General features: G+C 39.6%; 1 protein-coding gene across 2 annotated transcripts in view; it reads left to right on the forward strand.

The window, feature by feature from the left end:
- Ptr (patched domain-containing protein) overlaps nt 1–25117 on the forward strand; it is a 303517-nt gene that overhangs the window by 168219 nt on the left and 110181 nt on the right. For both annotated transcript variants that reach the window (XM_083120235.1, XM_083120236.1), the window contains one exon: nt 12119–12798. In XM_083120235.1, the coding sequence (XP_082976361.1) occupies nt 12128–12798 (671 nt within the window). In that variant the 5' untranslated portion in view covers nt 12119–12127. The remainder of the gene's footprint in view (nt 1–12118; nt 12799–25117) is intronic.

A 25117-nucleotide genomic window follows, 5' to 3' on the forward strand; every position in this document is an offset into this window, starting at 1 on the left:
GTGTTTCCTCGTAACATGCTTCCCTTGGTTGGCAAATGACCTGTAATTTTATTTCTCGGATCGCTCGTTTACAACTTCCTCAAGGATAACTTCTGCATTGTTGCATTTTATAATTGTTTTCCCTTCCCTTCGCCCACCGAATAATATTTCCTTGCAACAAGGTGGATTCAAATTTATGAAAGTCTTCGCTACGTGCATGCAGACGGAGTTCCCACACGTTCCCGGCAGCGGCTTTGATGAAACTCGCTTCATGCAGGAAACTAAAAAGGAAAAATAATTCTTTGTTCATGAAAGATTTTCCCATGTTCTTTCAACATTGCTTTTTACGTTCCAACTTTTTATGCCAATCAGACATTTTATATTTATATATTAAAACCGTATTTATGCAACATTAACATTTGGTGTTAAAATAACTTTATTCTTATAGAGACTCGACTAAATATCAAACCGTGCAATTAGTTCATTAAAATCCAATTTTGACATCAAATGGGACACAAATTAACATCCCAGTGGCGTACTGGTAACGTCATGGCCTTGTAATCAAGAGGTCGCTGGTTCGATGCCCGGTGGAGGCACAAAGTGGTTAGGATCCAACTTTATACTGTAGGTCCAGTTCCTATTAGCCTTTCTGTGCATAAAGTGGTTAAAACAAAAAACTCAAAAAAATAACTTAACACGATTCTAAATTAAATTGTAAAATCAAGCTATACGAAAATTAGGATTTCGTCTTACATAAATCAGGTAAATAGATATTCCATTTGGTTTTCTACATCAAGTTTTTAGATTTTTGCAAAGAGCTGGCCTCTTCCACAGTTTGTGAGGAAGCTTTTAGTGTATTCTGACTTTTCAACGTGTTATGTTTGTCTTGTGCAGGCCGTTTTACAATCTTGCACTTTTAATTTTTCTCAAGGTTCTTTTTACATTCCTTCTTTTAATCTCTTGAGTCAGAATTTTAGATAAGCGGATATTTCCCAGAATAAATTGAAGCGTGCAAAATGGCCTTAAGTGCCGTCACACACAAAAAAATTAATTTATTCATTCATTCTACATCAAGACAATGCACTGGATGTCAATTTATTGGAAGCTCAGAAACAAAATAAAAATGAATAGCAACATATTAGTGTTGGCAGCAGCAGTATTCTATATTTTAAAAAATGTTTAACAATATAATGGGTATTTTCATATGTAGCTTGGGATTCTAAAATTAACCGCTTAGAACGGGAACTCTATAAGTATGATATGTTAAATGATATAGTTTATATATCTCTCGTTGGGATGTGTCATTCGTAAACAGAGTGTGGGATGATTCAAGACAGAAGGGAGGAAATCTCTCACCCATCCTTAAAATGCATCATATACATAATATATAAGTATATATTCACATTGATATGGTTATTGTGCTAACCTGGTAAAAAAATGCCATATGTTTGTTGATGGGAATGGAAAATTATGTCCATTATCAGAAGGAATTTTATTTCAACAAAATAAGAAATAGGGAATTAGAAATGTATGCACATTTATTTATTTATTGAACTCAACAGATACATACCTAGTTAGATTGATTGATTGTGCTTTATTTTACTTCGCTTTTTGTGCCACTTTTGGCTAATTTGCGAAGATGCGGATGAGTGATTATATGATGAAAATTGATTAATGAACACTCACTAACATCCTTGCCAAGACCAGGAATCGAACCCGGCACCCCTGGCGCGATGTGCTATCCAATCCGCCACGGGACCGGCATACCTAGTTAGAGTCCATAAACATAGTGAATAGAGTTACATATTTTTTCCTGTAATATGTTTGTGCTGCTTCTTTTACTATACCATTTCATTAGCAAATTAAGTTTTTAAAGTCAGTGTGTTAATATTAGAACACTAAACTAATTGGCGTTTACTTGCCATGTCTTGGCGTATGACAGGAGTTCTATTCTCGCCTCCGCATGGCCCCTGCTTCGAAGAATGTCACATCCTCTTCCGCCGCACATGAAGTTCCTTGACACGCTACCTCTGATGTTCCTACTAGGAAGTCTAGATTTTCTTCGAGCATTCACATTTCGGTTCAACCCGGTGCATAAGACTGATCAAGATATCTGCACAAAGGAAGAGATTTTGCTAAAAAGCCAACAACCCGGAGGCACCCCAAGGCCGTTTCCTCGGATGCAGCTGCCCCAGAAGTGCAGCGACTGCAGTTGCGTGTCTCATTATGCAATCAGCCACGATGGAGGACGGAACGGGACGCTAGAGGAAGTGCTTGGCGAGTGTCGTGATTCTCGGCCGCGTTTCTTCCTCGTTCGGCCCCCGAGATATTGGCAGCAGCCGCACGTGACACCCTTTGGAATTAGCATGCGGAGTTAGATGACCTGCCGTTATTGGAACCTCCGCTCATCGCACACGAGGAAGTAACGCTGCTCGGGGATAAACAACAGAAAAACAAAACCTTTGCCAACGAACCATGGTCTTATTTTGTGAGCGTCATTGATTAAGATGCGACGAGCTCTTTTGCATCATCCATCATGCTTATAAGATAAGGCCAAGAGATCTCCCGATTTAGACAATGCAGTCCTTTCTTTTTAGTCTTTAACCCTACTTTTTTTACCGGAGTCGCTTTTTTCAAGTGTTTGGCCAAGCGCGACGACGTGTGATGATATGATGAAATTGATGAAGGACATTCACAAAGAACACACATTCCCAGGCTGGGATCCGTCATGGGTCAGCTTCTCAATCGCCTGATACCGCACCCTGGCATCAATTATACCGCGGCACGACAGGTTCTAAAGAATTTTTCGACTTGCAGCCTGAGCAGGCAATCACCTGGAAAGATGGCCTTTCGTTCGGGTTTCGACTACGATAACAGGAAGTAGTGCTGGTGAGAAATCAAACCATGTAGCCGGGGGAGGTGCGAGGTTAGAGGGTGCGTTGCTTCTCGCCTCCAAATTTGAAAATTGACGCAGAGATTTTCAATAACAAATATACTGAAGTGGAAACATTCTGTATAATTGGAATTTTGCAGTCAGAGATGTGAAAATTTGAAAATGAAAATTTGCATTTACCAAATTAATTTAATATTGGACATAGGAAACTGAAAGATGCCATTAGATCCAGCGTTCTCAACTAATTTAAACCAAATTTTATATTTGTCAACAAGCCTAGATGTAATCGAACTATATTATTACGTCAGAATTTATTTATTAATAGGCTACTAGCTAATTGCCCGGTGTTGCCCGGGTATTTATTTATCCCAATCTTCTATTAGACAGGAAAATAATGAATTCTAATTATAGTGTAAAAGTAACTTGGAGTTGAACGGCATTGGGAGTGTCACTATTCATCTTAGTGACCCCGAAAACTATGGATTCCACACTAATATCGGTCGTTTTCGATTATTTTTTTATGTCACCCCCCTTCCCACCCGCAACCCCTATGGGTGCCATGGGTGTCTTACCCCCACAGTATTTCTTTCCAGATTGTAAGTGATATGTGTTGAAAATGCTCGAGGATAGCAATATCGCACTTTCTGTATAGGCAACCAACCAACTTCGCCGCGCTGTGTTGCAGGAAGCATAACTTGCAGGATATAACACGAAAATGCCACGCAACAGAATGCTATTTTATGTACCCTTCCCACCCCCAACCCTAGGGGTGCCGGAGGTGTCTTACCCCACAGTATTTCTTTCGAGATTTCAAGTGATACGTGTACCAAGTTTGGTTGAAATCGCTCCAAGCGTTCGAGAGTTATTGCTGAACAAACACACATACATACAAGATACATACATACATTTATATATATATAGATTAAATTTCAAAGGTACATATTAATTAAGCTGAAAAGTTTAAAAAATAGAAAACAGTTTACGAGTAGAATTGTTGAGATCGGGAAATTCACTTTCAAAAAACGAATTTTCCATGCTGCAGGCTCACAAAGGTGTTGTGGATCACCAATCCTTTTCTCCACCAGGTACACATTATTATTAGAGGCTAGGTGAACCCCAAAGCTGTTCCCTGTATGTAGGGACATTGAAGATAAAACTCCTATCGGTAATCAATAATACTTCTTGGGTAGGCCGTGTAGCACACATGGGAGAGAATAGAAAAATGTATAGAGTTCTTGTTGGTAAACCTGATGGTAAGAGACATGAGGGAAGGCCAAAGCAAGGATGACAATATAGAAATGAGCCCGAAGGAAATTGGTAAGGATAGTCAGGAGTTGATTGATCTTGCTCGTTGTATTTGTATTTTTGTTATTTCCGTCGCTTTTCTCCCACTTTTGGCTAATCGCAAAGATGAGGGTGAGTGATGATATGATGAAATTGATGAAGGAACTCTCCAAAAGAACACCCATGCCCAGACTATGATTATAACCCGAGATCTTAGCTGGCCACGGAGCCAACATGCTCAGGATAGGGGCAGGTGTAAAACATTTTTTTTAGGAAATAAACTTGCTTTTGATATTTCTTATTTAGCGTCGCTTTTCTCCCTTTTCGCTAATCGTGACGATGAGGATGAGTTATGAAATTGATGAAGACTAACTTGCAAAGAACACTCATATCCAGCCCATTATTCAAACCCAGGCCTCCTATGCTAACCACTCCACCACGCAGGTCGGCGCAGTCGAGTTTAAGAAAGCTGGAGAGAAGTTCCAACACGATGGAAGAGCACTGCTCAGTCGCATGTTCGAATCCCATCATCACAAAAAGAGCAAGAAAATTCCTTCTTCAAAACCAAAAATAGAGGTGTTCTCAAATGTAACCAGTGATCGAATTGGGCCGGTATGGTATACCGGCAGTAAATTAAGATGGCAGAAAGCATTAGTAAAATTACTAATTACTGTATTTATGAACTTATTCATTATTAGCTATTTACTAAAACATGATACGTCCATCACTCATATTACGTAGCTTGTCTTAGGAAAGAACTTCTGCAGTAGTAAGTGGTTTAATGTCTAATACATTATTGGTTATTACAATTTGTGGTGATAAAAGAGAGAGAATGAGAATCGATGTATTATTTAAGAAATAACAAAAACAAAAAAAGGGATTGCATCAAAAGACAGGTCTGAGCATACCGGTAGTAATTTATTGCCAATTCTGCCACTGCACGTAAGGGTAAAAACACAGTGCGGGACAAGGTCCCTTGCTCATCGAAGGGAGCCCGGTCAAGCTATAAAAATGTCAGGATATAATGAATGAACCAGATGTCGGACAGGCACCTCGAACAAGCCTCTCCCACTCAAACTGGTCCCCATTCTTTCCGTTGAGCGGAACTCTGTCAAAAGAAAATGAGGAGGGAGTCTTCCACGAAGGGGAGAAGTGGACCAATCACAGGACCTACCACTTGAAACAAGAGACCCAAAATCAAACCGTGTTTGATCCTGGGAACATCTTGCGATGAGCGGGGCTCCACTATGTTTTTCCCCCATTTAACTCCATGGTTTTGAATTGCCGGAAACTTATCCCTTCAGGCAATTAGCGATGAGGAATGTGCTTCACTGTGTTTTTACCCTAACCCAGTAGAAGAATTATTAAGGGGGAAATGGACAGTGGGTAATGCCCCAGTACTACAGCCGTTGACAAACACGATGGCAATTCGCCGATACGTGCTATAGAGGAATTTTGCAGATTTACAGTTAAGCTACAGTTAGTTGAAAATTTCCAGAACCTACTTTCGTCCGCTGGAGAATTCTCCAGCCGTTGAGGGAGATCCCCCGCGAGTATTTTGAGGTCAGTGCAGTCGATTCTCCATACGTGTGGCTAGCTTTTAGGTCATTACATAACCGGTCCTCTTGTCCAAGAGAAAGTCCCCTCTGTCTGTTTGTTGTTTTAATAACACCGGGTCTCGTAATTGAAGCCTTACCAAATGCTCAAGGTAGCTTTAGTATGGCAGGGAGCGTTGGGATTTTACGAAATTCTTTTGTTGTGAAATATTCTCAGCTTATCCATCGCACGTATTCTCTCTGTTGTTCATATTTTATATTGAATTAAAGGGGGAAAGTAGTTATCCAGTTGCAGATAAGGTAAATGTAAAGTTCCCCGTGAACTTTGTACCATGCCATGAGGCGCACATACATGGGGGATGTGGGGATAGGGCCCCACATATTCTCGATCTCGGTTATGTTGGAGGTGATGTCATCAGCACCACACTCCGGCCGCCTTTACCCCCCCCCCCCCCGGGTTACCCGAAGTACCCATTTAGTTAAGGCTGGGTGAGCCCCAGAGTCGCTTTTACGCGAGGACAAACTGGAAAAATTCCGATCTTAGATCACCCACTCCGGGAATCGAACCCGGGTCTCTCGCGTGGCAGTCAGACGTCACACCGACTTTTTTTTAGTTTAAAAGGGAAGCTCCTAAGCGGCAGTCCTCCCATCACTCTATTTCTGTCATATCACCTTTTACGGAACTCTCTATAGCACTTCTTTCAAGACAGATAACACAAACATCCATGTCCAATCCGGGATTCGAACCCAGAACTCCTGACGTCGTAGTGCAGTATGCTAACCACTCCGCCACGGAAGTCGACCACCGACTAGACCACCACGTCAGCACATAGACTTCCAACCAAAACGAAACTAAGGACAGGCTCCCAAACCATGCCTCCTAAAAACTTCCTTACTCAATTTTTAAAACCAATCCATTCATTCATTACTTAACACGAACTAAAACTATTCTGTCTCTGAGGACCAAAACCTCCTTCCCTGATTTAAAACCTGAGGCTGCAAAGGGATACTCAGCACATATAAGGATAAACACAGGACAACACGACCCCACACAGGCCTATCCCGGTCTCAGGCGCCAGAGCCTTGTCGGCCTGCAAGAAGCAGTCACAGGAGTACACGCGGAAGAGACGTTGACTTTTTGTGCGTTACCAGAAGGTCATCCGTTACACCCCCAAAAAATCATTACTAACGCTCGGATTTTTATGTAGCCAAAACATGCGAGATATAAATATGTAAATATATTAAAATATGTGATAATATTTTCGTATTTTTCGATAATTTATTTTTGAAATTCGAGTGAATATCGAAATTTCGTCACCGTACTATAAGATACTAATTCCCGTGGAAGATGAGTTCGGGTAGGAATTTCCCAGCGATTTTCCTGCATCGAGCTGTTCACATCACCTTCATGTCATGTTGCAATGTAAATTCAACATTCCTTAAAGGATTAAACCGACCTCCGTGGCGCAGTGGTTAGCACAGCGTGCAATGGTACCAGGGATTCCGGGATAGAACCTCGACCTGGGAATGGGTGTTCTTTGTGAGTGTCCTTTCATCAATTTCGTCACATCGACAGTCATCTTCATCTTCGCGATTAGCCAAAAGTGGTAGAAAAGCGAAGTAAAATTAACCAAATCAATCAATCAATCAATCAAAGGCTTGCTTACTGCCACTCTTTCGGACAAATCACACGTAAAGACTATGAATATGCAATCCGTACCCTAGCAAGAGCGTTAAGAGAGAATTGTTGACTTAATAGACCTTGTAATCCTCAGAAAGTAGATTCTATATGATTATCAAAGTTTATGAATTAGAATAGAGGAGTAGCATACATGCCCGTACACAGGGGAGGGACTAGGGGGCCATGTCACCCCCTCTCGATCTATGAAATATTTAAATGTGAACCTATAAAAAACTACGAAATTAACATAACGATTTTTCAAATTTGTAAATATTTCAATTGTGTTCTTGCATAAATTAATGTATTCACCATTAACACACTCAACAAACATTTCCATAGTATGTTTATATGTACCTAGGTACAGTATCAGAAACATAAAAATGTGTATCTACCAGGCGCGGTTGGACCTATAGCGCACAGGATCAGTGAACCCCCAGTAATATACGATAATCACCTCGAGAATGAACAATGAACAATGTCTTTAAATTTTCAAATTATTTCGCTAAAAATTCTACACAATAAGTCATGTATTTGTGCCCGTAACACGGCGAACTCTCTTGCTGAGAAGAAGAAACCGCGAATCGGCCGCCCTGATACAGACCCTCAGTTGAACCCCCACAGGACAGCTCGTGCCATTGTGAAAGCTTCGTGCGGGAGCAGAAGCGCGAGGAGGGTATAGGACAAAATACATGGGAGATGAGATTTGCAGAACCTATGTTCAACCCAACGGTCATGCGCAGTTCGTTCTCTCGCAGAAGGCGCGGGACAAGGCTCCTTTCTCGCTGCTTCCTCCCTTCCAGTGTTGCTGCGTGCGGTTCAAGTTTGAAGCGCACACATTACATATTCAATCTTCTCTTGTATCATTTTTGCACCGAACTTCTTGGAATAAATGCAAGATTGTGTCAGAGATGGATGAGTGGAAACAAATAGAAGCTGGAATTAGATGCGATGAATTAAAATAAAGGAGATACATTACCAAAATACCTTGTGCATGCATTCAGAGGTTTTTCCTTAAAGGTGGAAACACTTCGGGTTCGCGAAAGAGAAAGAATGGCGCGAAGACGTGACTCGCTGTCGCTCGGTGTCAAAGTCTCAAGTTTTTTAGTTTTTGAAGTGCTTGGATACTTGTTGGAAAGTATTAAGTGATGCTGCGAGTGAAACGAGGGATGGACTTTACCTAGGTTATGTCATTTGATGCAGTGTAGGCGTTGCTGTCCGCGCAGGTAAGAAATGACCGATAGAAATGCACATAATTAACGTAAACAAACTTCCTTGTCCACTGAAAAAAAGCGTGTGCTGGTCGACCAGCCCCAAATTTGAACAAACCTGTCGCGTATAAATGAAAGGGTCTCAGGTTCGATTTCTAGTATGCGCATGCCATTAGTTGCCATTTCCCTTTAACAAATGTAGGACCAGTTCTGATTAGTCAGCATGGACGTCCGGAAGGGGAAAAGGGGGCCGCCCCCCCATGGACATTGAATGTAAACCAAAAATTATATATTACACGCATATAATTTAATTTCAGTCACAGTAATTTTTGGTAATTATTATAAAAGCGTTGCAGTAACTTTAGACTGAAGGAGTGTTTTTTGCTCCTCGTGGGGGAAAAAATATTACTTGCCCCTACTTGAGGATGTCCATGATATTCCAACAAAACTCAACTTTTTTCATAAAGGCACAATTTATTGTAGTTTCAGCCCTAAATTTATTCGCACACCCCTACAACAAAACCTTATACTCCCAGATAAAAAGAATTCTTGACAAAGCTTTTAAACCCTCCCCCATCCTTTTGTTGGGCGAAGGAAGTATATTTTGCGGAAAGTGAATATATGTCACATCACTTCAGTGAACCCCCGGGTAAATAATGCACGAGCCGCGCCTGGTATCTACATGTAATTGTTTATTTGCTTTACTGAAACGTTTACCAGAAAAAGCATCTCTATAAAATATATATGTATCTATACGTACGGTGCCAAAAAACATACAAGGAATTTTAAGCGTGCTTCTAAAAAAATTAAAAAATCAATTCAAATCCTAAAAATTCAATATAAATAAAAAAATCATAAAAATGATCTTTTAAAATAAAAATCATGATTTTTATACCCACTGTTTTCAACTATTTTGTACATACAGAATGCGCGCGCACACACACCATCACACACACATAAACATACATACATACAGTATCGGCGTTAGGGGCCAGTTGCTCCCCCACCCTCTACTTTTTGCCCCTTTTGCCCCTGCACTATGCTAAATCTTATCTACCAAGGGAAAGTAAACTGTGCTTGCACCCTACCCCAGTTCTGGAACCCAATCGCCGCCACTGTGTGTGTGTGTGTGTGTATAAACACAATTTGATATCTGGCCCCTCCCTCAAAAAAAATCCTGGGTACGGGCCTGGTAGCATATAACTGCATTTCCCGTGATTCTATTACATGGAGATGATATCACAAATTATCAAAATCACTGATGCATTATCTTTCATGCTGTTATTTCGTGTGCATGGAGTAACGGAATTGAAGATTTTTTTTTGTGCTGGACAAGTAACTGGAGAAAAGTCGAAGCTTACGCAGATCCAATTTCATCTCAATAAATTACGTACACGTTACTTTCTCTTAGATCCGCAGATATTGGTCTACCATAAACGCTTGAGCGATATTGGTCTGATGTAATTGGAATTTGGATCCAGCCTATTGTTACATACAAGATTCTGTGGTTGCAAGGATTACACCACCTTCGCCATATGCACAAAGAATATTTTCCAAGATGTATCAATATCGAAAAGTGTTCTAAGTTGGATACATGGACGTCATTATAAGAAATAAAGAAATGTTGTAAAGAGAGAAAAGGATAGAGATTAAAGAAGCAGCAGTAAAAAAATGTGAAAAGGATGCGATTTAAAGAAGCCAGAAAGACAGACAGACAGAGAGAGAGAGAGAGAGAGAAGAAAGGAAAAGGAATAAAAAGTGTGAAAGAGAGGAAGGAAAATATATAACCGCGAGAGAACGAAAAGAAGAAAGTAAAATATACGAATGAGAGAGAGAGAGAGAGAGATAAATAACAGAAGATTGGTACAGAGAGAGACGGAGAGAAAAAAATTAAAAACAATACAGAAAACGATATGGAAAACGTAAAGGAATGATCAAGTAGAGAGGAAGTAAGCAGGAAGTACCAAGTTTGTAAAACTGAGATGGAAAAGAAATAGACTTGACAAATAAAAGACAAGGGAAGCATAAGTAGGCAGTTTGTTCTTATTCCATGGGGAGTGGTCCCCCCCTTGACCCTCCGTAAACGCGCCCACATACCTGGCTGATAGGGAGGCTCTTAATCTGATGGAATTTAGAACCGAGTCTATGAATTCAAATTCCTCGATTCGTCTAAAAAAAAATCACGTTGCTATATACTCTGTCTCGGCTATCTCTGGAGCAAAGGAACGAAAACAAATAGTGACGCGAGACGGCTCCACAAATGAACTCGTCAGAGGGACTGGGATTGCATGCAGAAGAAAGCGACTCCAGTTATCAGACTCCGCAGCATCGTGTGCTGCTTCGCTCTGCCACAAAATTTCAGTGTTAGCTTAGCATGGCGAGGAAAATTGGGGATCTACCTGAAGTAAAAGTAGCAGAACACGTTCTATAAATGTAGATAACATTGGGCCTCATGAGCTGACCACACGTCATTGAATGCAAAACCGTTTAGGAGGCTAAAATGGCTGATATTATTTCTAAATTCTTTAGGATCATGGAAAATATGGCAATGCTTTTATTTGTAACCAATAAATTGCTCTTGCAAATTCTGTATGCTTTTTTACCATGTCCGTTCTTGCACGTTTAACTAAAAAATACATATTTTCTCTATCGCCAGTGAAGGAACTAAAAAGTTGATATTGGATAGGAGACTACATATAGCGTGCATAGTATGTGATGTCATAATTTGATAACACCTTGTTCACAATATATTTTAGACAAATTGAAGAAAATTACTGTTATTATTTTATTTTATTACTACTGTTAATGTTGCAAGTTTGGCGTTTTGAAGTTTTGTGTTCATTATCATACCTTTGGAGAATATTCCTATCCACTTATCCTAATGTCAGTCAGTCCTGGAGGGGTAACTCAACAGGAAAAAATAAATGTTAATGAGTCACAAATTTCTTGTTGTATTATTTATAACATGTATTCATTATGGTAATTTTGCTTGTCAGTTTCTTTCTAAAATTAATCATGCTTTTTAAGAAGTTTGAGGCAAGAACCAATGAAAACCAGGGCTCAAAATGGACCAGAGCGAACCGGAACTGCGTTAATTAGTAATTAATAAGTAAATATTATTATTAACATAGTATTGCTTACACGTATTTCAAATTTTTCACCTTTTGGGAAAGCTGACTGCAATCCGCGATTTCCGTCTGTTTAAATTTTAAAATGAAGAAGACTCCAGAAGCCTCTTGTCCAAAGTATTTTTCATTATTTGGTACTTATGCAAATAATTTAATGTTTGCTATCATTAATTTTAGTACAGCTCGTCGTTTCACTAGTTGTTAATCTCGCCACTGCAGAAGACAACACCTTGTTAACGAAAATAAAGCGTTCCGTTTCGTGAAAATTTCCATTTCTAGCTCTGGTGATAACACAACTGCTGCGTTAGAAGTAGGAAAGTTTAGCTGTAAGCGTTTTCTTCGTAACTTGAATAGGTGATCCTTAACGCTTGCCTCCTCTCTCTTTCCAGACTCGCAACATGGGCTGCGGACTCTCCTGGGTGGACCACACGCTGGCGCGCCTGTTCTACAAGCTGGGCGTGCAGATCGGGCACAGCCCGGGCTACTTCCTCGTGGTTCCCGTCCTCCTCGCGGGCCTCTGCGTCACCGGGTACCAGCAGATCCGCTACGAGATCGATCCCGAGTACCTGTTCAGCCCGATCGCGGGCGAGGGGAAGCACGAGCGGGCCATCGTGGAGCATTTCTTCCCGATCAACTACTCCAGCCGGTTCAACCTGGGGCGCATCACCCGGCCGGGGCGGTTCGGGCGGGTCATCGTCATCGCCAAGGACGGCGGGAACATGCTTCGGAAGGAGATCTGGAGGGAGATGAGGAAGCTGGACCAGATCATCCAGAACGTGACGGCGGAGGTGGAAGGGGAGGAGTTCTCCTACAGGGAGATCTGCGCCAAGTGGGTGGACGAGTGCGTGGAGAACGACATCCTCAACCTGGACTACCTCCTCGATGACGTCGAGAACAACAAGCTCAACCTGACGTTCCCCATCATGCTGAACCCCGTCACGTGGGACGCTCACACGTTCCCCGTGTTCTTCGGAGGGACCGTCGTGAGTCCCGAGGGAATCATCATCGAGGTGCCCTCCGTTCAGCTGGTGTACTTCGTCACCTCGGACAACAAACGGCAGGACACCAGGTAAGTCGGCTGTTCGCATGTTTGACACTTGCATGTCGTTGTTCGATAATTATTTGGTGCATTATGATTGTGTGTCTTGCGCTTGGTTAACAGTTATGCACTTGATGAAAAGATTCTCTCGGACAGGTGAGTTGCGGAAAAATTCCAAGCTTTGGAAAGCTACCCTGACTTCTACCCTGAAGATGACAGTGACGTTATCTCTCGAAAGCTTGGAACCCTTTCCACAATTCACCTGGTCGATAGCCCCAGACAATCTTTTCAGGATTCGTCGCCAGGAAAGTTTCAAGAGTTTATTATTATTATTATTATTATTATTATTATTATTATTATTATTATTAATCAATCGTCTTTATTAGAGCTGGTGTGTTTCTGCCTCGAGGGCTGCTCTCACAATAGACTGGGATATTATTACAATGCAAGTATGGAATATAAGATTATATATATATATATATATATATATATATATATATATTGATTAAATGTCAGCTTAATGGATATGGATTAAATATAAAAAAGAAAAAATGATTAGATGCAAAATAATAAAACACACATATCTAATAATCGTTGATTTCATCTTTAGTAACACGTGTGAGTTAGTCAGCTGGAACACTGAATAAAATAATAATAATGAAGTGAAATAAACTATAATAAAACAAAGTAAGGCAATGGCAAGTACACAAACATTTCGAAAATACGATTGATTGATTGATTTAGTTTATTTTACTTCACGTTTTGTGCCTCTTGGCTAATTTGCGAAGGTGGGGATGAGTGATGAGATGATGAAATTGATGATTGGGCATTCACAAACAATCAAGCCCGAGCGGAATTCAAACCCGGGATCCTTGGCGTCGCAGCGCGATGTGCCACAGGGTCCGGCTTAGAAAATACGAGTACAAGGCAATACGTTTACATTGTAAAACTTGTATTATGTTCAGACGGCAATATTATCTTGATTGTTTCCAGAATATAATTCTTAATTTCTAACCTGAGTCTTTACGTCTCAACGTACTTTTAATCTTTAATTTAACCATATTCATCTCTATTGTTCCTCCCTTTCTTTTTATTTTTACTATATTCTTAATTTTTATGAGGTTTTATTTTACACTTTCTCATTTAAGCTACACATAATGTCCATTTTAGAAAACACACAAACGCGGTCGACCACCGAGGTGGAACAAATTACTTGAGCCATAAATAATATCGGGAATAGTTGTAGGACACAAAATCCTGGTCTAGGGTTGAGAGGGGCGATCTCCCCCGATGCCCCGCATGTGCTGCCGCGTCTGGTTGTCACATAGGCTCCTAGCTTCCGTTGCCATGTTTGACACTCTTGCAAGCGTCGCATTCCATTACGTACGTACACAACTGCAGGGACTTTAGTCACACCTCTTGTCCCACTTTCGAATCGCTTCCCATGTAACTGCCAATATTGCAATTTGTTCTTTGTGCAACAGAAACAACTGAACACCTCTGATCAGGGCCGGATTAAAAATTTTATCGCCCCTACGCCAGTGTAAAAATGTCGCCTCTCCCACACTATTTCTTAGGATTGTGCAAATGTTAAATTTTTTCATCATTTCCCCAAATCTTGCCACATCTAAATGCAATATGCATGCACCTTTTTAAGAATTCTCACAACTGTTAAAAATTGACGCTACTGGAGGGTCGTCATTCAAACATAACTTTGTCAATAACAGAAAAAGAAGTTTCGGAAAATTAAAACTTTCAATTTAAAAAATAACCAGTGTTGCCCACGAGACGAGACTTTGGCCTGTCTCGTCTCGTGGAAATGCTGTGAAATGCAGTCTCGTCTCGAAAATATTCGTTTGTCAAAGGGACACATGATCAATCTCGTCTCGTCTCGAATTTTTAAAAGCCTGTCCCGTCTCGTCCCGTGGGCAACACTAAAAATAACTATACTCACATAGTTTTAGTTTCACTGAACAAATGGTAATTTTAAGATTTCGGGTCACAAATTATAATTTTTATCCTTTGTGGGGCCAAACGGTATTACATTTTTTAAAAAAGCCGTTCTCGAAACAGTTTTTCCATATTGCTATTTACACACACACACATATTTGAAGGTCTTCCCGATGGTGCAATTGTAACGTCGTCGGCATATAATCAAGGAACCGAGGGTTCTATACCCCCTGCAGGCACATAGTGGTTCGGATCCAACTCTAAACTGTAGGTCCAGTCCCGATTAGCCTTTCTGTGCTTAAATTGGAGTTAAAAAACAAACTCAAACACATACTTTGAACATTAGGAACATACAAACATTTTCTTGTATTTTCTAGAGAACTTCTTTGATTTATTTTACTCTAAGCATGATAATCCTCACCGACTCGTATCTTCTTATCCCACCTGCTTCCCCTTACCGTTTCGTATCGCTGCCTAAGTAAAACTAATCCCCAAGAAGGCTGTATAACTTATAGATAGAACGTCATCTTCAAGTATGAAGTATAGTACTGTTCACCAAGCCTCTGTACTGCCACGAAATCAGTTCTCCAGCCAGTTAATTGCTATACGCATGCATATAAACTTATTTGCACGCGACTTGTAGGTACATTCGCGAATATGCTACCTTGTACGGTTGATGTAGAAAGTGTTTGTGTTGAGCAACAAAGCAGCGTTCGCAAATCTCAGATTCTCTTCTACACAGCAGTGTTTGCATTTAGTTGCATCCTTAAATGCTATGCAATCTGGTATACTTGAGTGTAATTCAGGATGTAGATTGAGAGTGTCCTGATTGTACGTACAAAAAATATTGTTCATACAACATGCGTATCATCAAAATAATATTAGAACAGGTTGTTAATTAATATTCATTGAGCATGTTGCTAATGCTGTAAAAGCTTAGGTGCTCATCCCCCTCCCAAGATAATGTCGTAGTTCTCATAAATTATTTAATGACGACAGCATGTCCACTATTACCCTATTGCTGAAAGTAACTTTAAGTAAGATTCAATGAACACTTTACTTGATCTGCCTCTTAAATTCTTATATTTTTCATCTAACGATTTAAGTATTGTATTAGTAGCACAAGTGACTTGAAAGCAGCTAAAGCAAATGACTTACTAAGCATATATATTCTGATTCTCTCCTCATTTCGTCCCATAGCACATATTGCACCATGGTGTCAAGGTGTAAACGTTTTAGCCATATACTTTAGAGAAATATGTTCATGTTGAATTTTGTATTATTTTATGGAAACCATCCTCACGAAAGTTTGATGGCGCGGTCAGCACCATTATATTCCTCCCTCCCCCTAGTGGGAACCCTTGTGTAAAATCAACTCCAATTAAGTTACTACAAATATATTGTACAATATTACAACCTTCATCCCTGATGTGGCCTATATGCAAAGGGTACAGTCAAAGAATTCGAGTACTGGATTATGATTGAACGTGGGTTGTTATTAATCTTAAACGTGTTCTGTAATTATGACGAAAGATACAAATGACCAAAGGTTGCAAAGAAGTTGCAGTGCAGGGTTAAGTCAAGGTGAAATACAGAGTTTGAGAAGCGTCGCTTACGTAACGTCCACCTTTCTTTGTTGCCCAGTTCTCCATCCAGTTTACTAATTGCAAGTCATCCACAATGTACAAGATCTCTGTCCTCATCTGTTCAGCATCAAGGATGACGACTGAATGTCGGCTGGCAGGATGTTCACTTTCTTCCTCCTTTTGTTTATCTCTTTCTCTTTCTCTTATTTTATGTTCAGAATCAATTACATTAGAAAAAAAATATCGCACGAATCTTGACCGGGAAGTTACCTCACTCCCTCATAATTCATCATGTATGAAGGCCATTGTGTTATGTGCTGATATATGCAGATGATGTATGTTTTAGTGAGATAATGTTAATACACAATGCAGGTTCTCAAGGAAGTAATAACTACATATATCGAAAATTATTACAGATAAAGTGAAAAAATATTTACAAACAGTCGTTATGAAATAATGGTATTGCAATTGATGATAATAACTCCTTGAAGATATAAGGATAATCAATCTAACTCTCTAACCTTCTTAAACCCGAAGGTTTATGGCTGCAGCAACACAAGCCTTCCATCTGTCCCTATCCTGGGCAAAATCAATCCAATCTTTTCCATCCTTACCGATTTCCTTTAGGTCCATCTCAACGTCTTGGCCTTTCTACAGGTAGGTCTCTTACCATCAGGTTTCCCAAGAAGAATCCTGTAAACTCTTCTTTCCTCTCATATTCGTGCCACGTGACCTGCCCACCTAGGTCTTCTTGATTTCATTATTCTAATAATATCTGTACATGAATTAGTCTAATAATATCTGGACATGAATACTAATACGAGATTCAAACTACATGGAAGTAATATTGCTAAAAAACTCAACAGATAAACACTAGCATGTGGAGCTGTAAATTCTAATTTGACAGATGAAAGTAACATTAAAATGTATATCGTTGCGTTGTTAGTAACAGTGTGTTTAACTTATTCCTTTTCATTCCATGGTGAACAAGAGATCTCCAGCATACTCTGTTCTGCACCATCTTCTTAATCTCTCCCCAGGTTTTTCTCTTCTCCTTCAGCTCAGCCTCAACTATCCTTCTCGAATGTAGTCCTGTTCTAAGGGGCCCGTGTTCGAATCCCGCCTTTTTTGAGACTGTCCCTTTATCAATTTATTTGGCATTCGTTCCGAGCTTCGCGATTAGCCAAAAGTGGTAGGAAAGCGAGAAAAATCAACCAAATTATTGTATCAATCAATCCTTGTTGAACCCTTCTTTGTCGGTCACTGGTGATTATTTTCCAAAGCCTCCCGGCTGATTCTAAGAGTGTGTCCAGCCAAACTTTCTTTTCTTGTTCCCTTCTCCAACCGTTTTTTGCCTGTATCCTCTTCACAGCTCCAGACCAATGGAGATTCAAAATGTTTGTTTAGCATCTATCAATGGATATTTGAAGTTTTCTCTCTATTGCTTTAAGACATTTTCCGAGTTTACTATACAAAATACCTTGTGAATGAGGGTGAGCTTATGTATGGTGAACAGACCACTCTCTACAAAGAAGCACAGAGGAACATTAGAACATAAAAACACACACGTGGAACAAATCCCATAGTGGAATAGAAGGAAAGCACCAAAAGCACAATAAGCGATTCTAGAACATAGTTTTTAAAAAATATGGTTATCCCTTCTTTAGTAATCAAATACCTAAGTGGTTGCAATTGCAAGTATTCCAAAATTCCTGGGTTAGATTTGGTTATGGAAGATTTCAAATATAGTGTGTTTTTGTAAACAATCGGGTGGCCAAAGTGGTGACTTGCCATTCCAACGACCCTAAAATAAGATCTTCATGATCTAAAATTTTTACACACCCAAATATTTTGAATGTGTACTCTGGAAATCGGCAAGGAGATGAAATATAGCGCATTTATTATCTGCCTTAACAAGACTGGAAACTTGAGATATAAAAATATTCACTTTCCCATCTTGTGTTTCTTTCTGGAACAGGGTCACACGTTCTGCTTCTCTGGCGTTTGGACCTACGGCCAGTATAATTCTCCGTATGGCTGTGTTGTCCTATTTTTTTGTATTTTTTTTGTGCTGAGTCCCTCTTTACAGCTTTTAAATAGGTAAGAAAATTTTCATCCTCAGAGACAGGTAGTGATTTTAGTTACGGTTAGGAGCTGCGCCTGCTGTATGACAGGTGAAAATAACCCAAGTGTTGACGCACCAAGAAAATTTAATTCAAAATATCGAACTTCACACTTCCCAGATCAAAACGAATTATCATGCTGATGGACAATTTGCGTTGTACTTCATTTACCACCAGCTGTACTGGAAGGATAAATATGTCTCTATTTAAGTGGCAACACTGTTCAGAAGATGACATAATATAGCTGACTCAATTGTCGGACCGAAACGTCACTGACGGGGTTAAGGGCTGTGACGACCCGCCCTTCGTTGGCTGCGCATAGTTTCCGAGTAAGGCATCACAGCTAAGGCTCATTGCAATTCCTTACTGTTGACTTCGCAAAATTGCCAAGAGAAAATTAACTTTGCCAATCAATAACTACCTTTTTACGTTGGGATGTTAGAGGAAAGGTATGGAATAGAAATATGTGAATTGAATCCTTTTTACTTTTCTGCGACTTTTGGTTGATCGCAACGATGGAGATATATGGCGATAAGATGAGATGAACGACACAGAGGATCATACGGGCTGTTCAAGCAGACACTAGAGCCTCTTTAACCAGCAAAAATGACATTGTTTATATTTTTGTTATGTTACGTCGTTTTTGTTCCACTTTTGGGAAACTGCGGCCATGGGATGAGTGATGAATAGATGGAATTGATGCAGAGTTTGTTTTTGCGTTTGTTTTAAAGTACGCTTTACGTAGAGGTAGGTCAATGGGTACTGCACCTGCAGTTTCAAATGAGATTCGAACCACTGTGTACCTCCACCTGATATCGAACCCGGGACCCCTTGATTACAAGGCGACAACATTACCACTGCACCATCGGAGAGCAAAATGCTGTTGGAGTATTGGATGTGACCATCAACGTTATGCTAGTATTGTAGCTAAGCTAGACGTACAATTATAGAGTTGCAATATTGTAGTTGAAGGTGACGAAGAGATTCAACTCAACTCACCCCCTGACCAAAAATCAGCAACACACTCGCTTACAGACAAATGCTGTGACACAGCGCACAGCTTGGTGCTTATTCTTTACAATCAATTCCCAGAAGTACTCGAACATTAAAACTGTATTCCGCAAATGAACGATATTTTCAAATTTCCTTTAATTTTAGTTTTACCAATACCTTTGAACTGCCATGATAATTCTGTTTAGAAAATTATAATTTATAAATTAAATTATATGTATTATCAATGATTCTTACAATGAAGAACATGTTTGAATGCAAGTTACCCAAAAAAACCTGGACATGTTCATATCACGATTGCAGTTCGAAAAAAAGTCGGGACAATGATTAAAAAGAATGGATTACAACTATTTTGCAGGCTGCACCCTTCTGGAGCTGGCTTCTCTCTACAAACAACCCATTCAATTTATGCAAAGACAAAATCGAAATTATTTCAAAATCTTAAAAATTGTCAATTTTTTCATAGGTTCTTACAGTTTTACATTACAACATTTCATGGCTCGAAATGGGGGTACCCCCTTGGGTACGGGCGTGAAATGAGCACACGTGTGGCCAAATGCATTACGTAACATGAGAATAGAAATAACAGTAAATTTGTTCTTAAATTTCATAACTTCGGGCAATGTTTGATCGAATTTTCAAACTTTGAATGAACATAAGCAGTCGTGTCGATGATTGTGCAACAGGCACACATGTGAACAGTTAGGTCCAATTAGGTAAACATTTGTTATTTCAAGCTGAATCTAGTCTCGCCTTGCTTATACACTCGTATTTAAAGTTCTACATTATCCATCTCGAAGGTTAAGCGAAAATCTGACCGAAAACATGACTATGGGAACTGCTAAAGAAGCAATGGAAATTTATATCTTCTATCTGTGTGCTTAGAGAATAGGGACGAGTTTCTCCCTCCCTCTCTTTTTCTTAATCTCTTTTCTTTGTCTCTTTCATTTTATTTCTCTTTCATTTGTTTTTCTTTCTCTCTGTCCTTCCTCTTCCTTTTTCTTTTCCTCCGGTTTTCTTTATATCTTTCTTGCTTCTTTTTTCTCTATTTCTCTTTATTTTTGTCTTTTCCTTTTCCTTTCACTCTTTCATCTCTCTTTCATTCTCTCTTCCTTTTTATTTGTCTTTCATTCTTCCTTTTTGTTTTTCTTTGTCTCCTTCTTTTCTTCTTCTTGCTCGTTCTCTTCCACTTTTTCTCTTTCTCTTTTATTCTTTCTTTCCTTTTGTTTTCACCTCTTCCTTTTTCTTTTTCTCTGGTTTTCTTTATTTTGCTTCCTTCTTCTCTTTCTCCGTTCTCTCTTTCTGCATCTTCCTCTTTATTTATTTCTTTTTTTCTCAATGTAAAGGACAATGTAAAATCCACATCTCTCCCCTTCTCTCTGCTTCACTCTCCTAACTCTGAGTTACCTTTCATTCGTTCTGGGTTCTCGCATCTAATATGGTTGCAATAACTTAACCGTTATCCCTAAGTTTGCATTCGTAAGCTATTGAGTTTTTTAAAACTCTTATTCAGGCTACATCTCACTTGTCAATGCCCTTGTCTAAATGCCTGTTACGTGTTCCAACTGTACAAAATCCATATAGAAGTGGATAGGTGCCACAGCAATCACATCAAGTGAAGTTGTAATGACAAGAGATAAACTCGCCCGCGGGTTCCCGTGCGTTGTATTATATTCGTAAGTTAGCCATGTTCATTAAGTCCGTTTTTTGCAATTAGCCAAAAGTGTAAGAAAAACAACGCTAAATAGCATAATATATTAGTCCGTTTATGTAGATCTCTCCAATACTGAACTATATTTGGATGTATAATACATACAGTGCCATCTGTTGAAGAATTTTGTTTATTTTAAAACTCTTTGGTTTCTATGTTAATTTTCCCCCTTGCCTTGGGGGTTGAATTTCGAAAAAATCCTTCTTAGGTTGGGGTGGCTGCAAACAGAAGGAAATAAAAGTACTATTATTGCTAATTGTTGTCGGCAAGTGCCTTGAGCGCCGCCATCGTGAAGTCAAAGAACTCTACAGCACATTCTTGTAACTCTTGTATTATTGAGAGGGAGCGATTCAATGTAGACAGTGGCTTACGCAGGATTTTTTCTCAAATCATCAGCCCCCTCCCTGCGTACGCCAGTGAATGTACAGTTAGATTGTAAAACGAGCATTTTAAAACTACGTTCACGCATTTAAATAGAAATAAATGTTCATGAGAACACTGGCGTACGCAGGGGGCGTGATGGTGATACAGCCTCCTTCGAAATCTTGAATAAATCAAAATTTTCAAATAAAACCAGGAAAGAAATCGGGATAAATCAGAGTGGTAAATTCAAACTCACCTTAAAGTAAACCCCGAATCCCATTTTTAAGAGTGGAAACTTCAAAATACACGAAATGTCTTATTATTTATACATACAACGTTAGAATTCCAGCTCCCACCGAAGAAAAAAAATCTGCGTACGTCAGTGCATGAAAGTATAGTCATAATCCCTCTCGATTCTGGGGCATTAGTCCGTCTATAAGAATCTTTTTGGGGCACCGGGGCAAATGATACAATTGCGGGACTGTCCCGGAAAATCTGGGACGTATAGCAACCCTACTGCACCATTAATATATATTTTTTAAAAAACTGAATCATCACAATTACATTGATTACGGTAATTATGTTATGACCGTAAATATTTTCAAAAAATGGTCATTTTCTTACGGTATTTGGATGGAAGCGGAACTTTAACTTCCTCCAGCTAACGTTTTTGCAGTGTACCAATAAATTCAGGGCAATAACACCAAAGGGCATCGCAGCACTTGATTTAGTGTTAGGAATTCCTTAAACAGGATGTCGACGTCGGGAGACCCAGAATAACCCCACGCACTTTCCCTTTGTACAGCTTCGGGCCTATTCCCTAAGGTCGCTGAGTGAAGGTGGAAGATGGAGGAATGCACGAAAGAATTGTGGTAAATTTCACAGGAAATGGTGTATGCGCAACAGTAACTCGAAGATAGGCGCGTGTGGAATAATACCAGCTCAAGGTTGTCCACCACGATGGTGTAGTGGTAACGTCGTCATTTTGTAATCAATGGGTCCTGGGCTCGATACACGGTGGAGGCACGTAAAGGCTCGAATCCCAGTTTAAACTGTAGGTCCAGTTCCGATTCGCCTCTCTGTGGACTCGAAGGAAACACTGAAGAGACTAAATCCAAGGGTCATAATATTCCCACTGAGGTTGTCATTCCTTTCCCTTTCTCGGCGAAGCAGTGCTCGAAGTGAAAACTCCTACCTGGGGGAATAATTTATGGATGGGGGGGGGGAGATTGCTTCAGTGGATGTCCAAGATGTCTACAATCTATAAAAATGTCGCTTCAGAAGTCCTAAATTCACAAAACTGGCGATTTTCTCCATCCTTAACTATTCACATTATTTCCGTTCAATGTTCAACGTTTATATTACCGAACTGTATCCCAAGTGATGCTCTACAATCCTTGATCTTCGAAAGTGTAGTGTAGGCAGTGTTTTGAAGATGTCGAAAATGAGTAAAAGTTCTTCCCATTGTCCCATACGGGGCGTGGATGTAAGGCTCCACAATACTCAATCGTGGATGGGATGTGTGATAAACAATATGGAATATTGTCATTTCCAGGAACAAATGAGGGCCTCCTCCATGGCGCAGCGGTAGCGTCGTCGCCTTGTAATCATGGGGTCCCGGGTTCGATACTGTGCATAACGTGGGCTTAAAACACCAAATCAATCAATAAATCAAAGCAGGAACAAACGATGGTAGTTATCTGATATCTTCAAGAAAATCTTGATTTTGTATGAAGATGGGAGCTTTAATAATAGCGTATAGTGCAATTGTAACGCTGTCATCGTGTAACAAGAGGTCTCGGGTTCGATCTTCAGTGGAGGCGCATTCCACAACGGTTCATATTCCACTTTTCACTCTAGCTTTATCCAGTTCCGATTAACGTTTATGAACATGAAGTAGTCTTAAAATAATCGTTGACATTTATTTTGACGCGAGAAGGTAGCAGTAGTACTCTCATTTACACCGCCATATTACCACTTACTAAAGCACTGGCTACAGTGGCGTGCCCAGGATTTTCGGAATACTTTTTTTAGTAGTCAACCTTCATTTGCCATCTTTTCCTGCCTTTGAGGTTCTTTTTTTTATGAATACTGAGCAAAAGGGGGGTTATGACCCCCACCACTCCTTCCCCTTTGGGCACGCCACTTACTGGGTACGATGCTGTGTTCCCGGGTTCGAGCGAAGACCTGGACATGGGTGTTCTTGAATTTCATCATATCATCACACATCCTCATCTTTGCGATTAGCCAAAAGAGGCAGAAAAGCGAAGTAAAATAAACCAAATGAAGAGAAAATCAATCATCGCTCCTGATCGTCGTGTTTAGCCAAAATTTGAAGATATGCGACGTAAAATTTTAAAAATACAAATTCTATGCTGGGTGTACTTCTTGTTCACATAAAGTGGCACATTTTATGAGGTTGAACAGTTGAATTCCGTCTGGTTTTGCATGCAGAAATTCCAGTTACATTTGGGTCTGGTATTCTTGTTCATGATTCTAATATTAACTATTATAAATCATGTTTATAGACCGTAGGCATGGGCACGGGGGGGGGGGACAAGGGGGTGCAGTTGCCTCTGCTAATGCTCTCAGTTAGAAATTTAGAGTAGAGAAATCTTATTACCGTTATTAAAGAATGTTATTATCTTTAAAAAATCAAGTAGTTTCATATCGACGAAAGCTCCAAGCAACTACGGCGGATTAATTTCCTATGTAATTGGACCATCTCATTGCTTTGAATCTGCTGTACGAAATCATGTTTATGTGTAAAATAATATGAACTACAGAGAAAGAAAATAAAGGAGGAGGGAAACAGAGAACTTTTGTGCCACGGAAACTGGGATTCTTCTAAGAGAGTGCTTTTCGGTGGGTCCCAAAACGCAATATAGGCTTTACGCCCCTGTTCAAAACAGTGAGATGGAATGAGGTTTTTCTTTCTCCAAATAAACTTTTATCAAGGCTCTTGCCCTCTCCCTTTAATCAGACGGTCTGCGGACGCCTATGTTATAGCCACATATTCACTAGTAGATCTTCAAATTGAGATGCAAATTGCATTACACTCATGGCCGTAGACAGAAAAAAATTTCGGGGGGTTCATTCGTAATTGTTCCCATGAGCGTCGCCAGAAATTTGATAATAGATATAACAACAATAATTATACAATAATAATTAAAATTTCACAATAATAAAACAATTAAACAATTTTATTCTATAATAATAGTTATTATTATTATTATTAATGTTATATCCTTGAGGGGCTTACTCAATTCAGCAGATGAGTGAATATCCAGCACGTTTTTTTTGTTTCTTTTTTTTACGTTTCACGTTAGTGTGTATTGAAATGCACTATTATTATACTTTTTTATTAAATTTTAGATAACTTCAAGAAAAAGCTTTAAAAGTTAGATGGAAATTTTAGTCATAAAGTTTTTGTTGTTTGACCTTAAAACTTAATTTGTGGGATTTTGAAAAGTGTGGAACCAGTTATTCTTTTTAAAAACAGCCTGGTGCATGTATTGTAACCGTAATCGCGAACGTAATGCGCTAAGAAACGGGAGATCTTAGGTTTGAACTCCTATCAAGGGGGATTTTCGAGTTTATCGGAC

This window comes from Lepisma saccharinum, chromosome 4 (genome assembly GCF_977018435.1).
Source record: "Lepisma saccharinum chromosome 4, izLepSacc3.1, whole genome shotgun sequence".
NCBI lineage: Eukaryota > Metazoa > Arthropoda > Insecta > Zygentoma > Lepismatidae > Lepisma > Lepisma saccharinum.